A 23,529-nucleotide genomic window follows, 5' to 3' on the forward strand; every position below is an offset into this window, starting at 1 on the left:
TAGTCGAGGTGGTACTGGTGCCGTGATTGCGATGTGTATGTTGCATTGATGCATTGATTATGTATATCAGAGTTAGTTGTAGTCGCAGGTTACACTTTGTGGCCAAGGTCTCACTGGTATCGTGTACTTTGGGACTGCATTTGAAAAGTGATGCGTTTCGTGGTCGATGATTGGTACTGCTGTCGTGTAGTCCATACTCAACTCTGATATGTATGCTAGATTAGGTAAACGGTCTCGGGTTTCGCTTTGTGGCCAAGGTCTCACTGGTATCGTGTACCCCAGGATTGTATTTGGAGATGGATTACACTTTGTGACCAAGGTCTCCCTGGTATCGTGTACCTCGGGACTGCATTTGAAAAATGGATGCATTTCGTGGTATCGTGTACCTCGAGACTGCATTTGAAAATGGATGCATTTCGTGGTCGATGATTGGTACCACTGTCGCATAGTCCATACTCAACTATGATATGTATGCTAGATTAGGTAAACGGTCTCGGGTTTCACTTTGTGGCCAAGGTCCCACTGGTATCATGTACCTCGGGATTGTATTTGGAGATGGATCATATTTTGTGGCCAAGGTTTTGCCAATATCATATAATTCATACTAACTGTATCACTATGAAGGCATATAGTATATATATGGTTAGGTATCACTCCCTATGCTACGAACCCTTACCAACAGGGGTTGAGATGTTGGATAACCCATTATGGTATGTTCGATATGCCTTTTTGGAATGCCACACCCTCTGTATGATGAGATTGTTGTCAGAGGCGGGAACCTATTTGGTATAGCCGATGATGTACCGGTGCCGTGACTACCAGGAGGGGGTTATCAGGGGTTTGCTGGGTGACCCATGGACGCATATTGTGATCGACATACTTCTATTCATGGCTAGGGTTTGTATCTTTGCGTAGTCGGTGGCAGTTCCGAGACGAAGGATACAACCTAATGCGTTGTAGTAGCATTTACCATACTTAGTTTATATTGTTAAGTGGATAATAAATAAATGAACTGCATCACGAGCATCATGGACTATGTGTTTAATTTTTGCAATCATACAATGTAAATTATTACTGCTATTATCTTGCTTGGATATACTTGACCCCACCTTTCACTGAGCGAGTAGGAAAGCTCACCCCATGTATACACCCCTTTTTAGATGATGATGCAAGTACTGTAGTGCCGATGGCGGGTGACCTAGTATCTTCTGGGTCAGAGTATGGTGTGAGCGACTGGTGGATGCCAGAAACGGGAGAGTACAATCAGGACTGTGCTTGCGACCACTGTGCTTATGTCATACTGTGAGGTTGTACATCATACTTTGATACTTTTAGGTATAACTGTTGATTTCATATTTTTTATATTATATTATATGTCATGGATGAATGTAACAGAATAACTTGATTATTGCTATTATATTATTATTATTATTATTATTATTATTATTATTATTATTATTATTATTATTATTATTATTAGATGTTTCTCCATTTTATTTATGATTCCGCTACTATACTCTGATTCTGCTGCTTATGTTGGTTTGTGAAAATGTTAAGGTACTGCTATTAGAGATTCTGATAAGTTTGTAAGATGGGTACGTGTCTTATACCGTCGGTATTCCTAATGGTAAGTTGGGTCTACTGGAATTGGGGTGTGACATAAACCCAAGCCAATTAGGGTTCACCAGGGCTGGGTTGGGTTGGGCTAAACTCGATAGGGTTGGGCCTGGCCTGAGATATCCCAGCTCGACCTAGGGCTGGGCTGGGCTTGGGTTGAGTTAAGAGACCTTAGAGTTGGACTGGGTTTTTTAAAACCCAACCAACCCCGCCCATTGACACCCCTAATCCCACTGATTGCTCCACTTCTCTTTCTCCTTCGGTTCAATGACAAAGGGGAGCCAATTAGGTGTGTAGGAAGAGGGTTGAATTGTTGAGGATGATAGTGGGGTTTTCATTAAGGGTATATTGGGCATTTCACAATTAGGGGTATTTTGGGTATTACAACAAAAATATCATCTGACTTAACAGTGATTTCTAACGGTTGGGGTCGTTAGATATAATTTTTTTCTTGTATGAGAGGTGAGTGATATTTTCGAAAAGGTAGGGGTCAAGTTGATATTTCACCATAGTTTAGAGGAGGGGAGTGATGTTTACTCTACAAAAAATTAAAGTAGGGTAAATGAAATGAAAGGGTGCATAGAGTTTGTTTGGTGATTAACGTATCCCTTCAAAACTTAAAGGAAAATTTGATAGAACGATTATATATATGACTACCAATGAGTATGTGGCTGAATAATAAACAGTAAATAGCAGACATTTAAACAAATCTACTGTGACAAAAATGAAGATGTTGTCATAGATTAGTGGTAAAATTAAATAGAGTATAAAATAAATAATGAACAAATCATAGCAAACTAAGACATTACCCTCATTCATGATAAGTGGTGAGAAACTCGTATGAGGTGGCATGGACATGTGCAACAGAGGCATTTGATTGCTCTAGTACGAATAAGTGATTTGTTGCAAATTGATCGAGCTAAAAAAGACAAGGGTATACCTAAATAACTATGGAAAAGTAGTGAGTAAGGACATGTATAACTTATGATTGGAATATGCATGTTGAATATAGTTGATCAGAAGATCAGATAAGATTCATGTAGCCGATCTCAAGGACACGTATAACCTATGATTGGAATCAGCATGTTGAATATAATCGATCAGAATATTGTAGCCGATCTGGTTTAGTTGGGATGATGGAGTTGCCATTGATGTTGCTATCACAATAGATTTGACACATGTAACATAGGAAGGTATATGTACGGATTAAAAAACTTGTACACCACATAAGGACCCCAATTATTAACCAATTTTTTTGTTGGAGGGGGCCGTGTGAATTCGTTGTGCAAAATTTTCACATCTTTGAAAGCTAAATTCCTGTTTCTGGTAACGAAAGTTAAATTCTTTATTGAAGGTGAATCACTTGATTGTCATAGTTTTTTGTCAGCATGAATCCTTTAAAATATGTTATTGTCGTAAGAAAACAATCGATTGTTATCAAAACGGTCATTGAAAATTCGGTAAAGGATTCAATCAGGTCAAGTTTTGCTTCACCTATGGTAACAATAGGATCGCTTCATCTATAAAATCTAACGTTCTAATTCGATCAATAAATGTATTTCATACCTCTTACAATAAGGATTTTTTTTTTTTTTTGGTAAGACCCACAACAAAGAGTTAATGATATATTCATGGTCATGGGCATAGTTAGTAAATTTGGATTCGGGAATTATTTTGGTGGAGAATTATTTGAAATAATTCGATTGGTTAATTTAAGGATTCGATCAAAAAAGCGGACAAAATAAAAATTAGAGTTCGATTCGGATTCGAGAATTATTTGATTAAAAAAATAAAAGTCGGGCAAAAAATTCGGATATTATTTTTATAGTTTATTGTATATTTTTTATTATCAAGTTATTAACTTGATTTGTATACTTATAAAGAGTAAATTACTTTATACAATAAAGTAAAAAAATTATTAAAAAATTGTCATTGAGCGATGGAGGCAATGGTTATTGTAATCCAATTTATACTCATAAAATAGATTAGGCCCCAAAACAGTGAAAGCAAGATTTCAACTACAACAAAACAAATAAAAAAATTGATCACAAAAAAATTTCACTATCCTTTTGCTTGGGTTTTCAAGACCCATATTGCACTAAGACGCACTAATTTTTCACAATTAAAGCAACAATATAAAAGAAGATTGATCGATACGGCGATATGAATCTATCATGATCCCTCGGAACCTCAAATTATCCATCAATGCTTGATATATTCCCTATCTTAGGATGAACTGATGAAGTTATGAGAAAGAAACGAAACAAATGGTAGATTCGTATAATTGTTATAGAAGAATTAGGTGGAGAAAAAAGATGGGAAGAAAGAGGCAAAAATTTGAGGGAGAAGAATATGAAAAAAAATAAAAATATTTCGGTCTTGGGTACCGTGGGTTTTATATAAGACGCTTTGTTTTGTTTTTTTTTGTTTTTGTTAAATATTGTTTAAGTGGACCAAATAATTCAGTTTAATTCGATTCGGCCCTGATGATTCCCGTTTTAAAATCAAATTAGTAAAAATAATTCGTGAATTTTTTTTTACCGAATATTATTTTTAATTCGGATTGGTCAGAATTTTGTATTTAATTCGAAAAATTTCTGTTTGGCCGAATAATTTGCGAATTATTCGGACGAATTATTAACTAGGGTCATGGGTACGCCACAAGTGATGTTGCCGTGGACGAAGCGATTTTTCAAAAAATCATTTTTCTTGTGGAGAAAGTTTTCGTCCACCCATGGAATAGGGTTCGGCCACTTATCTACCGTAAATATCACCCTGTCCCTTATAATATGAAATTGATTGTCCTCCCCATAGTCTTGATCAATATCACCTTGTCCCTTATAATATGAAATTGATTATGTCCTCCCCATATTCTCGATACCCACCATCCCAAAACAGAGAAACAAAAGGATAAGGAATTTCCCATTCACCATGGGGATTAAAGAACACAACCTCATAGTGTTCCAAAGGCCCACGCAAATGGAGAAATCGAGTCCGGGCATAGATATCTTTTCATAGTATGATTCCACTTCCTTTATTCCCATGTGGGCGTAGAGTAAAGTAGTAAACTATGAAGTAGCGTTCCTTTCCCCTTATTTCACGAAGTCTGCACTCTTTTTTTTTGTTCCTGAATCATTTTCATGTGTTTGGTCGTATGGAAAAGTCCATGCTTCGATTCTCATACAAGAAAACTAAGGGTGTCAAAATATAACTAAAACTATATATCGGAATCGAAACCAATCGGTTATAATCGAATTGAATCGCATCGTAGTAAATTTATCCGACTTTCATTTTATAGGCCTTAATTTCGGTTCGGTTTAGTTCAAAATCGAAAAATCGAGGGTTAATCGGCACCTAATATTAGAGACTTAAAAATGTTTGAATTTCGATGGGTCTCTACGAAAAAATGGGGAAAAAAATAAAATACTAACCGAAAAGGGAGCTTCACTTTTACACAATCACACTTATTGATTTTCTAATTATTAGAATCATAGTTAATTAGTTATCATATGTATAGTATTTTACATAGAAAGTATATTGTCCTTAGTAAAATAAAAGTATATCACATTAACTCTTTAAAAAATTAATTATATACAGAATTAACACTAGATGTAGGATGCAAACAATTTTTTAAAATGACATTATTAATTATATGTAAATTGATTGTAAACATAATAATAAAAATCGATTAGAAATCCCTATAATTGAAAGGATGAAAAAGATTTTGATTTCACCTTATTTCTATTATGTGCGATTTTAATTTCACATTATCAAAATGCAAACCGAGAAGCGAACAGAATAACCAAAACCGACCGTTTGACACGCTAGAGAAAACCTTTTGCCAAAATTATTTTCTTTCACTTTCCTTCCATCTTTTTTATTTTCCGTCGTTTCCAAATCAACCAGACCAAAACAAGCACAAAAGCGCGGGATCGACATTTTCACAGTTCACTCCCATTCAGCAGCTGCGAGGGTTCCGACTTCTGTGTTCCAAGCCGTGTATCGTTCCCACTGGAGATCGTTAGAGTCGGTGAAGCTCCTCAATGGCGAGCACTGCAGCCGCCATCGACCAGGCGGCCAACCCTAAGTCTGTCGACGAGTGTCTCTGGTGGGACTCCTTTTCGCTTCTACTGACTGACCTCGAAAATATCCCTCTATCCGCAGAGGTTCCAGCCTCTCTGGTAAAACCGCTTATATGCCGCTGATCATATTCTCTCTCCCTCATCCTCCTCCCTGCACATCCATCGTTTTTTGCTTCTTTTGTGTTATCATTGAATATCCGGCTTTATAACTCTCTCTCTCTCTCTCTCTCCGCTTAGGTAAAGAAGTTAAAGAACAACCACGCTTGGTTTCTGGGTTCAGTTTCCCTCTTTAAGCCCCCAAACCAGACGTCAAGAACTGCTCTTGATTCTGCTCAAATCAATGTTGGTTCACATCGACTTATCGTGCAACCTGAATTGAAAGATGTAGCATTACAGGCCAGTTCTTGTTTGGTAAGTTCGTCAATTGGCTTCTCCATATCTTGGTTAGACCGCTACCTGGCATTGTTTTTCCTTCCCTTCCGTCTGTAGGTCTTCAAGATGGTGGAGAGAAAGAATCACCCGTTATCGTTTAACTTGTTGCCTGCTTGCGGCTCCAGTGTGAACTGGCTTAATTTGTTGATGCCGATGGAGTCCTTGTTTAGTAGTTATTTTTGGATCCTTCGTTGTATTCGTGTTTAGTGGTAGTAAATTGAATAAATCAAGGCTAAATGCTAAAGCCGGTAACTAGGTTCATGGCAAACTCTTGGTCTCACCATTTTAGTATTTAATCTGGGAAAGTTGGAGCATTCAGGATTCAGGGGTCATGCATGTTTGGACTGACCGGGGCAATTACTTGAACTATAAGACTGCCTTTTTCACGTGGTGCATTATTTGAATAGGAAAATGAAGTATAACCATGATATCATTTTATTTTTATCCAATTGATGGAAGTTGGGTGTACAAAATTTGAACATCATGCATGCTTAATGAGTACAAAATACATTCACGTGCTTTTGTTCATATAATTTACAATTATTTTTTGGTTGGTGGAAGAAACTTTAAGATTTAGGTGCACTGAGTAGTAGTCTTCCGATTGAAATCTGTGATGTCCTATGTGTATATTTCTGAATTCAAGGAAAAGCTTTGTTGATGGGCGGTTTAAATAGCATTTCCCCATGTGAATGGAAATGTATATTTCTGAATTCAAGTATGCGATATTCCTGCTAAGATATATTATTTTGAGAAACTAATACAACAATAGTTTATCGATTATAGCTCTAGTCCTCTTTATGTATTTCCAGGGCTTAGATGAAGTGCAGTCATAGTTTTATGGGTCATAGTTCTAATCATCTTTATGTATTTCCAGGGCTTAGATGAAGTGCAGTCATACATTCTTGTCAAGAGGGTTGTCCATCGTGATAGCATAGCTGCAGATTTTAAAACACCGGAATTTCTATATTTGGTTGGTAACTTCATCCCTTTCCTTTTATGATGAAGAGTGTTTCTGCTAATTATTTTGTACTAAATCATCCCTATGTGATGCATGTAATATTTGATAGATTGAAGTTTCAGTTAGATCAGATGGCATTTGTTTGATATCCCCATCATGTATCCATTTAAATAAGGACAGTGTTTGGATGTGCTTCTAAATAGAAACATATACATAAACCTGGAATGTTTCTAGGAAATGTTTTTAACTGAATCATTTTTAGACGAGATGATCTTCTTTGCCAATCTGTTATTTCATTCTCCTTGTCACATTGTACCTTCCATTTTGAAGAAGATTTTGACTGTCCATAGAAATCAATGAACTTTTTAAGCCGTCTCCTAGACATTAGGGGTGGCAATTTCTGGAATGACTTACCAAAATGACATGAGCATGACCCATCAAATCTGTCTTCTGGTTGGTTCTCTGGGTTTCGGCCAGTTATGGGTCAACATAAATGAATACTAAGCAAGCAGGTTGTTTTATATGCCATGCTGACCTGAACATGGCCCATATGTTAAATATGTTTGCATTCATTTAGGTTGTGAGTTCCCCTTTTGCGTTGTGTTCATGTCAAGATTCTGCTTATTTACAAAAGTCACACCCTTATGTTAGCATGCAAATAATTACAGATTTGCTACTGAACATTTGATTTGAATCGTTTAACAATTGTGTGGGCCCATACTGACCCAATTTATAGGTTTTGGAACTTGGGTCAGCATCACCCCTTTGAACCAGGTCCAGAACCAGAACCGTGGGAAGTGTTTGGACCCAGGTTCTGGCCTAGAACCTGAGCTTGGGATGCTACTCTGTTGTCTTCTTTTCCTTTGTGAATACAGCTCAGGCTCTGCATCGTGGACAATTTCTTTTGGGTCTGTAATTATTTATTTACTTTTGTTATATTTGCTTTGGGATGCTACTCCACTGTCTTCTTTTCCTGCATGAATAGAGCTTAGGCTCTGCATCAGTTTGATTTGTGGACCATTTCTTTTGGGTCTGTGATTATTTATTTACTTTTGTTATATTTGCTTTGATAGATACTAGAAGCATTGGATTGAGCTTTTTGTTTAGTGGTCTGCTGTTTCAATTGTGGAAGAAAAATAGGCCCCTGATATTTTTTCTTTTCTTCATGGTCTCCATTCTTAGATGCTCGATATGCATATTTAGATGGTTTACTTTTTTTTTTGGTTACTCTTCTTTTTTTCTAAATCTTGGCTCTTCTACTGAATGTCCCATGAACTTAATTTTTTTAAGGCTGTGTCTGTATACAGAGTTTTGTATGATTGAAGCTTTTTTAATGCTTTTCTTTACCTGACCTGCTTTTTTCTGATCTTGCGAAGATATTACTACAGTACTACATTGAGAGACAGTGCTTGCTCAAGTGTATTAGGCAGATTCTTGTGCATGCTTGTAAGTTATCCTAATTCAGGAATATTCATTTGATGTGCCTCTTTTTATTCTATTGATAATATTAGTTCCTTTCTCTTTCATTAGATTTTCACAAATTCAATTACTTCCCAAGTTTAGATTTCTGCGCTCTTTTTTTATGCTTGATGGTCGAAAACACTGTATTTATCTTCTGATACTGAGAAAATATGGACCCTTGTGTGAGCTTTATCTTTTGATTTGATCACTAAAGGGTATGCTCTGTAGTAAGATCAATGTTGTCATTCAAAATTTGGGATTTGTATCTGTTGATGTCTAGTTGTATATATTGATGCTGCTCTTCCCCAACAGTTCGAGCTTTTAGGTGAAACGGTAGCGAATGTAGTATTGGAGCAGGGAGGTTGAGTGTTTTGACTCTTGGGAAGTGCACTGGAAGAGTTTTCTCAACATTTCTTCTCCCTCGTTGCTGCACGATGTAAACTTTGCACGAGCTCTACATGCAAAGATCATGGGATCTTGGCATGCATGTGTAGGGAATGTTGATTTATACGTTGATACTTCCCTAACAGTTTGAACTTTTAGGTGAAACAATAGTGAACATGGAATCCGAGCAGGGCTTTGAGTGTGGGAAGTACAAAAATTGGGCAAGGGGCAACACTTCTCCCTCTGTGCCGCGCGGTAAAAATACCGCGTTAGCTCCACATGTTAGGATCATTGGATCTTGGTCTGCACATGCGGGGAAGAATTGATGTATACATTGATGTTGTCTTGCCTTAACCATAGTTTTTAAGGTGGTAAGGCGACGGAGGCGTTTGAGGGTCTTTCGGAGCGCTTTAGCGATGAAGTGGGCATAAAGCGTCGCCTTAATGACTAAAGCGTACCTGTGTAATTTTTTTATAAAACCAATCTATTTGGCTCAAATCTTAGTTGAATCCTATTAATCATATGCTAAATCAATATTATAGGTTCATATTCATACCAATGTAAGATAAACTAAGTTCATCTTCATCAATCATCAATATTCAATCATCAATCATCAATCATCATAACATATTAACATATAACATAAATACATAATTATGAAACAGATACAATTATACACATTTACACATTAGACAAAAGAAAGAAGATGATTGTACAGTTCTAAGCTAGAGTTGAGAACTAGCAAACGAATTAAAGAAAGACAATAGATGATTTACAGTTGTCAACAACCCTGCGGCAGCCATTGAAGACCTTAGTTTGGACAGCAGTTTGAGTACCACAAGTAGCAGAACAGAAAAAGAAGGAAAAAAAAAAAAAAACTAACAGTAGTTGCAGAACAGCAGAACAGAAGAAGAAGAAGAGAAAAACGAGAAGAAAAAAATAAGAAAACACTCACCGACTCACCGTATTTGTAGAACAAAAGAAGAAGAAGGGGAAACAAAAAACTCATTGAGTCACCATAGTTGCAAAACAAAAGAAAAAGAAAGAAGAAGGAAGAAGAAGAAGGCAGAAGCGAGAAAAAAAAACCCACTGTAGACGGTAGCTCTGGAATAGAAGGAAAAGAAAAAAAGCAAGAAGAAGAAGGAAGAAGAGGAAAGAAGCCAGAAGCCAGAAGCAAGAAGTAGAGGAAAAAAAATACCATAGCCGGTAGCTTTGGAATAGAAGAAGAAGAAAGAAGCGAGAACCGAGAAGAGAAAAAAAGAAAAACTTACTGTAGCTTTAGAACAGAAGAAGAAGAAAAAATATGAGAAGAAGAACAAAGAAGCGAGAAAAAAAAAACCACTCACCGTAGCTCTGCTGCCTCTGCATGAACAAGAAATAGTATTGAAAAAAAAAAAAAACAAAAACATACCTGTAGCTCCGAAGTAAGCTCGCCGCTGCCAGAACAAAATGGTTGCCTGGGGCCCTGGATCAGTGGTTCACGGGTTCTTCCTTGTTCCTCGATTCTTCTCAAAGCCCTTTCTCAAAAGTTCAAGACCCTTGACAAAATCCAAATTCCAAACCCTTTGTTGTGAATCGGGTTTTTGTTTTGGTTATTTTTGATGGAGTAAAGTTGATCCTATACATCTCAAGTGTTAACAAAACCATACACCTACCAATAAAAACTCAAGATTTGGAATCTGAAAACAAGAAATTTTAAAATGTGTTTAGAGAGAAAAAAAAGGGCCATAAGGCGACCGCATTTACCATAAGTAGTCCTAAGGCGTCTTGAGGCGACGCTTTATGCTATAAGGCGACCGCCATACCCACTTCACATAAGGCAGTGCACTGCCTTACCAACCCTATACAGCATTAGCACCAAGGCGCCTTATCAGCCCCTTAAAAACTATGGCCCTAATAGTTCGAGCTTTTAAGTGAAATGGTAGCAAACTTGTTATCGAAGTAGGAAGGTAAAGTTTTTAACTCCTGGGAAGTGTATTGAAAAAATTTTCCCTGACATTTCTTCCCCATTGGTGTTGCGTGAAGGAAATGCCATGTGAGTTCCACGTGCATCCACTATGGAAGGCAATTGATTGGATGCTAATGCAACACTAATATGCTGATTTGCCTTTGCGAAATTGGGCCACCAATACCTCTTTGTCCTACTCAAAGTCGGATCGAGTAGCTAAGTAATGAAATCTGACGACGTACTTCTCAACTGTTTGTTTTGTTTCACCTGTGCAAACTTGAGGTGCATTCACTGCTTGTAGTTGGCCGGGAGGAACCTTCGGTTCATAGCTTCACTCATATTAGACCAAGTAGTCATTGCCTTGATGCTTCGGATCTAGATATGCTGCTGGTATTTGACCCACCACTGTCGAGCCGTGCCCTTCAATTTGGGCTCCATAAAAAGTATCATCTTGGCCTCAGTCAAACCGTACCATCTAAAAAATATGTACCTAGTCAAGGAACTACTCTAGGTTATTGCCCCTGTAAAAATCGAGGATGTCCAACCTTGCTCCTTTGTCATTTGTATAAGGATCATTATGCTGTCCGGTTCCATATGGTGGTGGCTTGTCGGAAAATGATGGGGGATGGTGGTGTATACTATGGTGACGATGGTGGTGTATGATGTGGTGGCAGTGGTGGGGGCCTTAAATGGACCCTGTGGTACATATTTGGAAGAATCCCTATAGTGGATGGGCCCTTTCCCTTACCTAAAGTTGTCAACTTGTCAATAGAAGCCTGGAGTGATGCCATCATGGTCTGAAGAGATGTGGAGTTGAGACTATAGTTGTCACGGCGAGCCAAGGCGGTGGAGGGTTGTCTAAGCGCTTAGGCGAGAAGGCGCACGGCTTGAGGCGAACAAGGCGACCAATTGTTATATTTTATTTTTCCCATTTTTTAACATTATTTAATAAGCTATATATACCTTGTATCATAAAAAATCAAGATTAAGCAACATCAAGTCATTAAAAATCAACATTTAGCCATATTAAATCATAAAAAATTAACATTAAGTCATATTAAGTTATAAAAAAATCAAAATTTAGAGAAATGCTCTGGTTCTATAATAAGTTTGACTGGTCAAATGATATTATTTTTACATGAGACTTTTTGTATCAGTTATAATATAAAATCAGCTTTCCAACAAGTCTAAGATTACTTAAATCTGAGTTGTAATGACAAAGTTATGCTATGGTCAAACTTATTTTTAAGTGTGCGAATGCTGTTAAAATCGCCTGAATGAAAATAATTTTATGGATATCAAAACAAAAAATTATTTTACCGGACTTTTGGTTTTTAACAATGTTTTAATATGATAGAATTTATAAAATTTTCATAATTGAGAAAAACTCCAGCATTTAAAAGTTGAAAATCGCCCCTATAACCAAAATCCATTTTTTCTTCTTGGACTGGGTGGTTGACTTTTTATCATTTTATCATTTGATTTTTAAACTATTTTTATTAGATTCAAATAGGGGGTATTTGCTTATTTATGAATAATATCTTAAGTAAATGAAATAACAAATATAAAAAGCATTTACTTAAATGATTTTTGGCATAAATAAGTGTCAAAACACAAGGCGGCATGCAGTGCAATAAGGCGACTGTCGCCTAGGCCCTAAGCAAATCGGCTGGACGCCTTGACAACTATGGTTGAGACCTTCCACTCTTGTGGCGAGTTCGTTAACCCAATCTATAAGACGAGTGATGTCGGCTTGGGTTTTCTCCTTGTGGGAGTTGAGCTGTTAAATAACTTCAATGTTGGCCGCCATAATGTAGGCTAGGGAGGAGGAAATTTAGCTTTGATACTAAATTGATGCAACCTAGGGTTCATTCATCACTACCCAAAAAAAAGATAGAGGAATAACTTTTCTTCGTCCAGGCAATGATTTTGCCTTTTTTGCATATTATTAATGCTGGGTTCATGAGTTGGAGAGGGGCTTTTGGACTTGTTGTGTGATTGGTGGTTACCCTGAAAGTTAAACTAAAGGGTGAATTTGATAAGATGTACATAAAACTGACAATACATTCTGGAACAAATTGTTGAGTAATGAGGAACAACATGTAACTAGACTGAGGCAGTTGAGATGAATTAGTGGCTAAACTCATAAGGATTAGAATAAAAATGAATGCAACTAGGCTTACCTGATGCAGATAAGTCACTTAATGGGCTTATTTTATTGGAAATAAGCTTTGGGTTGGGTTATGTATGTGTTAGGCCTTTGATCCCATAAGTTTTCTTTGTAATGGGCTTCTTTAATGGGCTTAAAATATGGCTAGAAAGTAGGAAAACGAGATTTAATTCATTAGTTTAGTTAGTCATGTTTTGAGTTTATTTTCTTTGTTATTTCAGTTTTCTAGTCAGTTTAGGTTTCTCAGTTAGTTAAGGATTGGGTTAGGCCTTTCATTTTTAGTGTTTGAGTCAGTTTTGAGTCTTCTATGTATGTTTGTAAGGGGTTACAATATTGGACACGAATTTATGAATGAAATTGCAGCTTTGTGCTCCCAAAGTTCTGAGAAAGAATTTCTTCAACAACTGAGATAACTGTGGCGAGAGACCCATGCTGAGATAGCCATTCCCCTACTACCCCTATTCTTCCCTTCATTCTCTATTTTCAGTTTTGTTCATCCTAATTGTCCCTAAATTTGATTTTTATTGAATTTACTAAAGATCCTACCTAGTATCGGATCACTTGTGATTTAGTCTTACATAAAATGGTATCAGAGCCTAACTAAATATGGAGCCCAAAGTTCATTACTTTGCTGGACAGAGGGATCCGTGCAAAGTCCTTAATTGGCTAGATTCTCTGGAGGAATATTTGACTATTACAACTTGATAGAGGCGCCAAAGCTTTGATTTGCTTGCTCCCGAATGAATAGTTATGTTAGAGAATCATGGAATGTCCATGAAAAGCAACTCCGAGTTTGAAGACATGAGCCTAGGACTTGGGAAGAGATGAAGTATGAGTTAGTGAGCCAATACCTCCCTGTATATATCCAAAGAAGGCTCTTTCCTCTGTAAGATTGGCACCAGAAGACATTGCTAGGTCTCTAAAAAAACACCAATAGGTGACGAGTCTAAAACAATTGGTAGACCACTTGGCCACTCCTGAGCAAAAATACGCAAAGGAGCAACAAGAGAAGACACCTCCAACCATAGCACTAGAACCTGAAGTTGAGGTTAGTGTGGAAGAAATTCCAGCCATTCCTAATGTTAAGGAAGAGTTAGTCTTTGATGTTCCAATTAGTGAAATTCATGAGGAAGAAGCGAAAGGGACATGGTATAATGGTGGACAATGAGGTCGAGCCCGAGGAGATTGGTGCTACAACAATTGTGACGAGTGTGAACAACCAAGATGAAGATCCTAAAGGGTTTGAGATTGATGTAGTGGTTGAAGAAACCATTGAGGAGACTGTAAGCAACAAGGACGAAGAACTTAAGGAGCTTGAGTTTAAGTTTGAGAAGGTAGAAGATGTACTAAAAGACGACCTTATGGATATATCCGACGATGTTGAGGTTGTTCATGAGGAGTTCTTCATCCCATTGAAGTATCTTGAAGATTATGCTCCTCACATTCAAGCCTACATTCATGTCTTTAAAGACTTGCTTGAATTTTATTATGGATTGCTGCTTAACCTTCATCACACCTAGGCGGTCATTCTCATGTTCAAAACTGGAGGCCGAGTTTTTTTAAGTGGTGGAGAATTGATGCAGATAAGTCACTTAATGGGCTTAGTTTATTGGAAATAAGCCTTGAGTTGTGTTATATATTTGTTGGGCCTTTGATCCCATGTGTTTTCTTTGTAATGGGCCTAAAATATGAGTAGAAAGTAGAAAAGCGAGATTTAATTCATTAGTTTAATTAGAGTCCTGTTTTGAGTCTATTTTCTTTGTTATTTCAGTTTTCTAGTCAGTTTAGATTTCTCAGTTAGTTAGGGATTGGGTTAGGCCTTCATTTTTAGTGTTTGAGTAAGTTTTGAGTATTCTATAGAAGTTTGTAAGGGACTACAACATTGGACACAAATTTATGAATGAATTGCAACTTTGTGCTTCCAAAATTCTGAGAAAGAATTTCTTTAACAACTAAGATAGCTATGGGTGATGGACCCAGGCTGAGGTAGCCATTCCCCTACTCCCATTCTTCCCTTCATTATCTATTTTCTGTTTTGTTCATCCTGATTGTCCCTGAATCTGATTTTTATTGAATTTACAAAAGATCCTACTTGGAGTTGGATCACTTGTGATTCAATTTTACATTATGACCCCTCGCCAGAGCCTATGGAATTTGGACTTGCATTGGGTTATGGCTCTTTCGCATCTAGCTGAGCCAACACCCCCCCCCCAAAAAAAAAAAAGGAAAAAAAGAAAAAGAAAAAAGAAAAATGGATGCATTCTAGGAACTTAATAGTTGCACCAATAGGTGATCGAATGAGAAAGTGGTCAAGTGAATGATGTCTGGTCATGTACAATCTACACAACGGAATACAGTGACAAGGCATGATGTGATACTAATTGGATGCGGTTAACCGGAGAAGGTGATGGTTGAATCTGACAAGGTTTGAAGTTGTCAGAGAGAATATGAATCCTTCTGATTAGCAGCAAATGTGATTCTCAATAAGTGGAACAGCAGAATATTATTTTTGTAGCTGACTCCACATAGTTCAGGTAAGGCGTAGTGAGTTCACTTCTCCTTTTTTTCCCTTCGATTGTGAATCTGAAATCTTATTGGAGTTTCCCATTAGAACAAGAATGAAATCCTCACAGGTCTTCTGCTTTCTCCTTCTCAGATAATAAAGCATCCCAATGTTCCTTCCTGGTTAGTGATATGTCCAATCACTTTGTCAAGAAACCTGTCCTTAGAATACTTCTTGATAGCTTCCCTAAAATTGACCTGATTAAACTCCCAAAGAGAATTATAAAAGAAATATACTCTCCATTCTTATCTAACATCTTCAGATGGGAAATATCATGGTAAAATGAAATATTGTCCACATTTTTTACACCTCTCTATTGCTTGTAACTGGCTTGATTCAGTACAGTTATGAGAAAATGGCAATAGAGACATGGAGAAGAACAAGATCACTTGCAATTCAAGGAAAATATGGATAAATTTCTTGGTTGATATAGTTTGTAACATTCTCCAGCAATGGGTCACCTGTATGAAGGTTGTACTTGAAATCTTTAAAACTCCTAATTGGCATTTAAAGCTGAAGGTGTTAATGGGGGATTAGTGTGAAATTGGCAAATGATAAAAGGGGTTGCAATCTGATACCCCTTTAGTATAGCTTTCCAAACTTAATATCCTATTACTCCTAAGCGGACAGAGGAGTTGAGCAGATTCTATAAGATGATGATCAATCCTATTGTGCGAAATCCAAGGCTTTGTGATGAAATGGTACCTAAGGTAAATTCTTCCCTGATCTTCATGTACTAAAGTGCCATTGAAGTATATCTCATTGTAGAGAAAATCCTCAATATAGGGTTGTCAAGAAGCAAAATGAATCCTGTATATTACACTTTGGAAGTGGATATTATCATACTTGTCCTTGGGAGCTGGGAGTCTATCCAATGGAGACGGTTAATTACAAGGAATCTTATGCTGGAATCCAAAAAATGCAGTGTTGGAGTTTTTGTACAAACTATTTACGATACATTGAGTTGATTGGGAGGATAATTTTAGTTATCTAACATTGTATAGTCGTTGCTTAGAATATATTTTTTTAGTTGGGGTTATTTTTGTCAACTAGGATAATAAGGAAGGGCAAGTTGATTTTTTTTTTAACTTTCTTAGTCCTTTTAGTGGTGGATTGGAGATGATTATAGTTTGGTAGTTTTGTTCTCAGAAGAGATTACACATTGTTCCAGTCTGCATTTGTTCGGTTGAAGCCTCTAGATTATTATGATACTCAGACTAAGTGGACTTCGTCAGCTGGGTGTTACTTGCAGTTCCCTGATGTGATTCTGAAGGGCAATTTACTATGAAATTGGGATGGTCAAAGCTCTTTGCCAATGTGTATTCTTGTTGGTTTTGTTGATCCACCACAGGTTTACTTTTGCAAGACTAATGCAATTCCATAATGTATTGAAGCCTCCATATCAGTTTGGATGAAACCCACCCTGGTATGGATTTTCTGAGTTTGCTAAATATTGGGTAAGTTTGCACTGGAAACTTTTTTTAAGGGCTTGAAGAATGGCATAATATTCACAACTTGTATAATTCAGAATTGTTTCGTCATAAACTCGATGATTGATTACTAAATTTGATGATTGATTACTAAGTTTGAGTCTGGGAGCAGTGCGGCCAAGAAGGTTGTTGCAGTGACGACTCTCTATGGGCCTCTTCAAGCTGTGGTGATATAAGTAGTGTAGCCTTACTTGTTAATACTGGACACTTGTCAATTTAATTTTATGAGATATGATGATGTTAAGCTTTCTTTGGCTTTGTGCTTGGTTGGGCTTCTAGTTTCACCGTTCTGTTTTTGTTGATGTTCTTTGTTTTGGTAGGTCCCACTTTTCTCACTTTCATTCCTTGAGGTTTTTGTTTTTTGTGTGTAGTCGTCCCTACTTTTATGCTTTTTAACTTTTCGTATCCATTACCTTATTAATGCACACAGTGAATTTCATTTTATCTTTTCATCAATTTCATTTTATATTTTCACGTAATTTCTGTTGTGGAACCATACTCTCTGTTGATTAAAGGTGTTTATGATCTCTTGATGTTATGTTCTCAATGCTCATAATATTCTGATGGAGATACTTTAGGGCTTTGTATGATTCTGGTGTTATTCATCTAGGCTAAGTAAGAATTGTCATATGTCTTTTAAATAGTATATGTTGGAAGTGGATCCAAGGAAGGTGATGCTGTACGGGAGGAGGCATTGAAGCTGTTTTCTGATGGTCTGGAAAGAAAATTATTATCTGTTCTTCAGGACCTTCTATCGTCCAAGTATCCGGAACATATGGTATGTCTGTTTGGTTTTGTATGTTTCATATGTGCCTAATATGTGTCTTTGTTGCTCTTGTTCTATTATTTATTTTTGTTGTTGTTCTTGTCATTATTAGTGTTGTTTCCTCATCATGTTGTTTTGGTTGATGAGACTAGAAAATGTAAAACATGCCTAGTTTCAAATGTTAGGCTTTAGAATTAAAATTCTTTTCAAATAAGCTAGACAGCAGAAGAATATATGGTGTGTCCGTTGGCCCTACAACCTTCTGAATCAGTAGTGCATTTGTTAGTGTAGTTGTCAAGGCGTTGCCTTGGTCACCTTGCATCCAAGCCCCCTCCAATGCCTTGGGTCACCTGGATGCCGTGGCAACTATGCTTGTTAGGTAAGTGCCTTTTACCTTTGAAGACTGGGAAGTTATTATGCTGATGGGAATAACTGGGTGAAGCATAACTTTTCTGTTTATCGGTTCCGGGATCAGAATAGGCAGTATATTAGTTGGTCTCTGAATTTGTGGTGTATTTTATGCTGGCAGCTGTTTTTGGTCTTGTTGATTCCTAAGAAACAATGGGATACTCCCTCTGCTCCCAAAAAAAAAAAATAAAAAATGACACTCCTAAAAAAAGTGATGGGGACATCAAGGTATACAATCGAAAGAAGAAGAAGATTCAACCAGATCCATCTTTGTGGTTAGAGGATTAAACAAGAAAGAAGAAGGAAAGAGAAGAAACAAGAAAGAAGAAGGAAAGAGAGGAGTCGAACCAGCCTTCCAGCGCTGGGTTCGACCCCCCCTTTTTCCTCCCAATCAGTAGATCTTGTGGATCCCACCAAATCTTATTTGATTATAGTACTTTGCTTTAAATCTAGTGATATTTGATTGTCTTACATAATTAGGAAACTAGGACTTCTTTATATTGGTCTATTAGGTAGTCTTTTATTTCAAGTAATTGAGTTTCTAAATATATTTTTTATTTTTGGAAGTTTATTCTATTTAAGTGTAAGGCCATTGGCCATTATGGAATACAATGAATGTTCATTTAAAAAAAAAAGCCAAGAGCAAACCCCCACCCCTCTCACGGTTCTCTCTCTCTCTTTCAATCTCGTCTTTCTCACTTTTCTCTCTCGCCTCTTTCTTCTCTTTAGTCTCTCGGCTCTCTCTTCTCTCTTCTCTCTTGTCTCGCCTCCCTCTCTTTTTTTCATTCTTTTTTCTGCTGCTGTTTTTGTTGCTGCTGATCTCCCCTTTCGATGCTCACTGTTGCTGCTACACACTGCTGCCATTACCTCACTGCTGCTGCTACACACTGTTGCCATTACATCACTGCTGTTGCTATACGCTGCTGCTATACATTGCTGCCATTACATCACTGCTGCTGCTATACACTGCTGCCATTACATCACTGCTGCTGCTACACACTGCTGTCATTACATCACTGCTGTTGCTACACACTGCTGCCATTACATCACTGTTGCCGCTACACACTGCTGCCATTACATCACTGCTGCTGCTACCCTCGGCTGCTGCTACTCTCGGTTGTTGTTTACTCTCCGCTGGTGTTGATCTCTCTACAATCGGCTAGACTTGTCTTCATCAACTAAAGGTGGACTGCATCTCTTTATTTTGGAGGACCTTGATCTCTTCTTTTCTCCTCAGATCTGGACAGCAGTACAGTAAATCATTAAACTAAACCCTCCCCACCTCCATTAATCCCTATTATATATTGCAGCCCATTGACATTGAAGCTAGCCTTTGCCCTTTGATTATGCCTATTTTTACCCGTTGTTTTAAGTTGTTTCGTCACTGTTATATCTCCAAAAAAAACCCTGCTGATTTTCTATTTTAGTTGGTTGCTAGAGGACATTGATTGTTTGAATATCTAATTTGGGTGTCTAGATTGATTTGTGCTGAACCTAACATTCGAATGTCGTTTGTTCCCTTCTCCATGTCCCGACTTGAAACTTAAGTAAGAATTTATGTGTTTTTCCGTCTAGATTATTATTGCTTTTGGCTACTTTGTTTGTTAGTCTCACTTTATCGTGCATGCTTAATCTTGTTTGCTAAGTTTCTTTTTGTCCTATCTACCTAAGCCCCTTGAGTTGACCCTACTTAGTTAGTTAATCTTGTAGGAGACCTAGTAATGTAGGGCCGGTGGGCCCAGAAGACCCAAACTAGGATGGCTGTGGGACCACTTAACAACTTAATCAATTTAGGTCTAACATCAAGTGGCACTATTGTAATTACCCAGAATTCTTTAATGTTGGAATGGGTCAATCAAGGAGAGAGGACACAAATGGGGTTTAAATTATTGTTCAAGGCTAGATTTGGAACTAAATGGAATTAAAGGACAAAGTGGCATAAAGGGGCTTTATAGGGGTATAATGGGAAAACCAAAATAAAGAACTTGAGATAAACCCCACCATTTAGGTTGTCTTCAACCTCCAGGCAAGAAGAGGGAGGTGGAGGACCAGAAGGGGCTTCGAGTGGGAGAACTCTCTCTTATGGCCATAGAGCGACTCGAGGTTTTCGGTTCAGGTAGCTAATCCATCGTATTCTGAAACCCAAGTAAGAAACACGCTCTAATGGGTCCAATATTCAGCATCAAGGGAGAATAATCATCATAAACCAGATCTGGGTGGTAGTTTCAGGTACAAATCTGAAACTGTGCTTTAATCTCAGGGTGTGGAAGGAATAACAGACCAAAGCTTGTGGGATTTGAGTCGCCCAGGTAAGGATCTCTTTTGCCCAAGGTTTCAGGCTGGACAGATTAAAGATGAGGCTCTCGAGAGCTTCTTCTTAGATGAACAATACCGTTAGCAGAGAGTCGTAATTGTAGCAGGGATATAAAGCCAGAGAAGAAAGAGGAGAAGGGGGGGGGCAGGGTGAGTTCCAGAGAAGAAGAACAAGAAGAAATAAAGAGGGAAAGAAGAAAGACAACAGAGGAGGGGAGATAGAGGGAGACTGTAGGGAAGAGGAAGAAGAAGGGGGGTTGGGGGGAAGAGAAGCAGGCATGCAGGCAGTAATCTTAATTTTTCTTCAATAATCTACTGTTCTTCCCATGAATTACATGTCCAATATATAATAAAATAAAATTAAAAACCTTCTAATTAGATAGAAATAAAATCTCCTACACCTAAGCTAACAAAATAAAGAAACAACTAAGGACTCAAATGGGGAACAAATATTCTCAAATAAAAATAAAATCCTAAGTATTCTATTAAACTTAGAATCCAAATTAGTAACTTGGAACCCAAATTGGATCTGAGTCTTGATCCGGGTTCTGGAGCAGGCTTGGGTCGATCCATCGGAGTGCTGCTGCATCACCTAGTCACCTAGGAACCCCCTTACATCATCTTGGTATCAGAGCCGGGGAGAGTTGATGGGGACATCAAGGTGTACAGTTGAAAGAAGAAGAAGATTCAACCAGGTCCATCTTTGTGGTTAGAGGATTAAACAAGAAAGAAGAAGGAAAGAGAGGAGTCGAACCAGCCTTCCAGCACTGGGTTCGACCCCCCCTTGTTCTCCCAATCAGTAGATCTTGTGGACCCTACCAAATCTTATTTGATTCTAGTACTTTGCAAATCTTGTGGACCCCACCAAATCTTATTTGATTCTAGTACTTTGCTTTAAATCTAGTGATATTTGATTGTCTTACATAATTAGGAAACTAGGACTTCTTTATATTGGTCTATTAGGTAGTCTTTTATTTCAAGTAATTGAGTTTCTAAATATCTTTTTTATTTTTGGAAGTTTATTCTATTTAAGTGTAAGGCCATTGGCCATTATGGAATACAATGAATGTTCATTTAAAAAAAAAAGCCAAGAGCAAACCCCCACCCCTCTCACGGTTCTCTCTCTCTCTTTCAATCTCGTCTTTCTCACTTTTCTCTCTCGCCTCTTTCTTCTCTTTAGTCTCTCGGCTCTCTCTTCTCTCTTGTCTCGCCTCCCTCTCTTTTTTTCATTCTTTTTTTCTGCTACTGTTTTTGTTGCTGCTGATCTCCCCTTTCGATGCTCACTGCTGCTGCTACACACTGCTGCCATTACCTCACTGCTGTTGCTACACACTGCTGCCATTACATCACTGCTGCTGCTATACACTGCTGCCATTACATCACTGCTGCCGCTACACACTATTGCCATTACATCACTGCTGCTGCTACCCTCGGCTGCTGCTACTCTCGGTTGTTGTTTACTCTCTGCTGGTGCTGATCTCTCTACAATCGGCTAGACTTGTCTTCATCAACTAAAGGTGGACTGCATCTCTTTATTTTGGAGGACCTTGATCTCTTCTTTTCTCCTCAGATCTGGACAGCAGTACGGTAAATCATTAAACTAAACCCTCCCCACCTCCATTAATCGCTATTATATATTGCAGCCCATTGACATCGAAGCCAGCCTTTGCCCTTTGATTATGCCTATTTTTACCCGTTGTTTTAAGTTGTTTCGTCACTGTTATATCTCCAAAAAAAACCCTGCTGATTTTCTATTTTAGTTGGTTGCTAGAGGACATTGATTGTTTGAATATCTAATTTGGGTGTCTAGATTGATTTGTGCTGAACCTAACATTCGAATGTCGTTTGTTCCCTTCTCCATGTCCCGACTTGAAACTTAAGTAAGAATTTATGTGTTTTTCCGTCTAGATTATTATTGCTTTTGGCTACTTTGTTTGTTAGTCTCATTTTATCTTGCATGCTTAATCTTGTTTGTTGAGTTTCTTTTTGTCCTATCTACCTAAGCCCCTTGAGTTGACCCTACTTAGTTAGTTAATCTTGTAGGCGACCTAGTCACCTAGGAACCCTCCTACATCAAAAAGTCTTTTGAAAATCATGCAGAACCTGTGTAGGACAGTAGGAGTGGCTCATAAGGTCTAAGAGAAAATGATCTTGTGGGGTTCTCTTTGTAAATTGTTTCATGGGACTAATGTATATTTTTTTTAACTTCTGTTTTGCTTCTAGTTTATTCTGTTATTTAGGTTTGTGCAATTACTACCTTTAGCAACTGTTCTGATTCTTTTTTTTTTGAAAGCCTGGTTTCTAGTCTGAATTCAGAACCCAAGTTTCTATCAGTTTTCTAGTTTCCTACCTGAAGTGTACTTCTTCAATTCTTAATTTTCTGGTTCTGTTTTCTTATTGTTTAGGACATCAGTTTATTGCTTGGTCGTTAAGACTGCTATTTGATACTATCTGAGTTCCCTAATCTTACTTGTTAGTTCTGTTTTTTTTTTTTGAATTTCCAGTTTCTTAATCTAAGTAGGATCATAGTTGGCAAGGTGACAAGGTGACCCAAGGCGGTGGAGGGGGTGCCTAAGCGCTTAGCCGACAATGCGCCCAAGTGTTATTGTTTCCCTATTTTCTAAAATTATTTAGTATGTTTCATATATCTTATGCCATAAAAAATTAACATTAAGCCACATCAAGTCATAAAAAATCAACATTTAGAGGAATCTTCTTGTTCTCTAATAAGTTTGGCTGGTTAAATGATTTCTACTTTTACATGAGACATTTTGTATTAGGTAGAGCACAAAACCCGCTTTCCAACAAATCCAAGATTGTTAAAAGCTGAGTTGTATTGACAAAGTTATGTTTTGATAAATCTTCTTTAAAAGTGCGAATGCTGTTAATATCGTCTGAATGAAAATAAAGTTGTGGACATCAAAACAAAAGATTATT

General features: G+C 37.6%; 1 protein-coding gene across 1 annotated transcript in view; it reads left to right on the forward strand.

Annotated features, from left to right (window-relative positions):
* Positions 1-5,436: 5,436 nt before the first annotated feature.
* The window catches only part of LOC122074223, a 93,336-nt gene continuing 75,243 nt past the window's right edge, over positions 5,437-23,529 (forward strand). Inside the window, exons 1-5 of the mRNA XM_042639072.1 lie at positions 5,437-5,798; positions 5,937-6,110; positions 7,006-7,101; positions 8,466-8,535; positions 17,750-17,883. Coding sequence (XP_042495006.1) covers positions 5,661-5,798; positions 5,937-6,110; positions 7,006-7,101; positions 8,466-8,535; positions 17,750-17,883 — 612 coding nt within the window. The 5' untranslated portion in view covers positions 5,437-5,660. The remainder of the gene's footprint in view (positions 5,799-5,936; positions 6,111-7,005; positions 7,102-8,465; positions 8,536-17,749; positions 17,884-23,529) is intronic.

Source organism: Macadamia integrifolia, chromosome 3, assembly GCF_013358625.1.
Source record: "Macadamia integrifolia cultivar HAES 741 chromosome 3, SCU_Mint_v3, whole genome shotgun sequence".
NCBI lineage: Eukaryota > Viridiplantae > Streptophyta > Magnoliopsida > Proteales > Proteaceae > Macadamia > Macadamia integrifolia.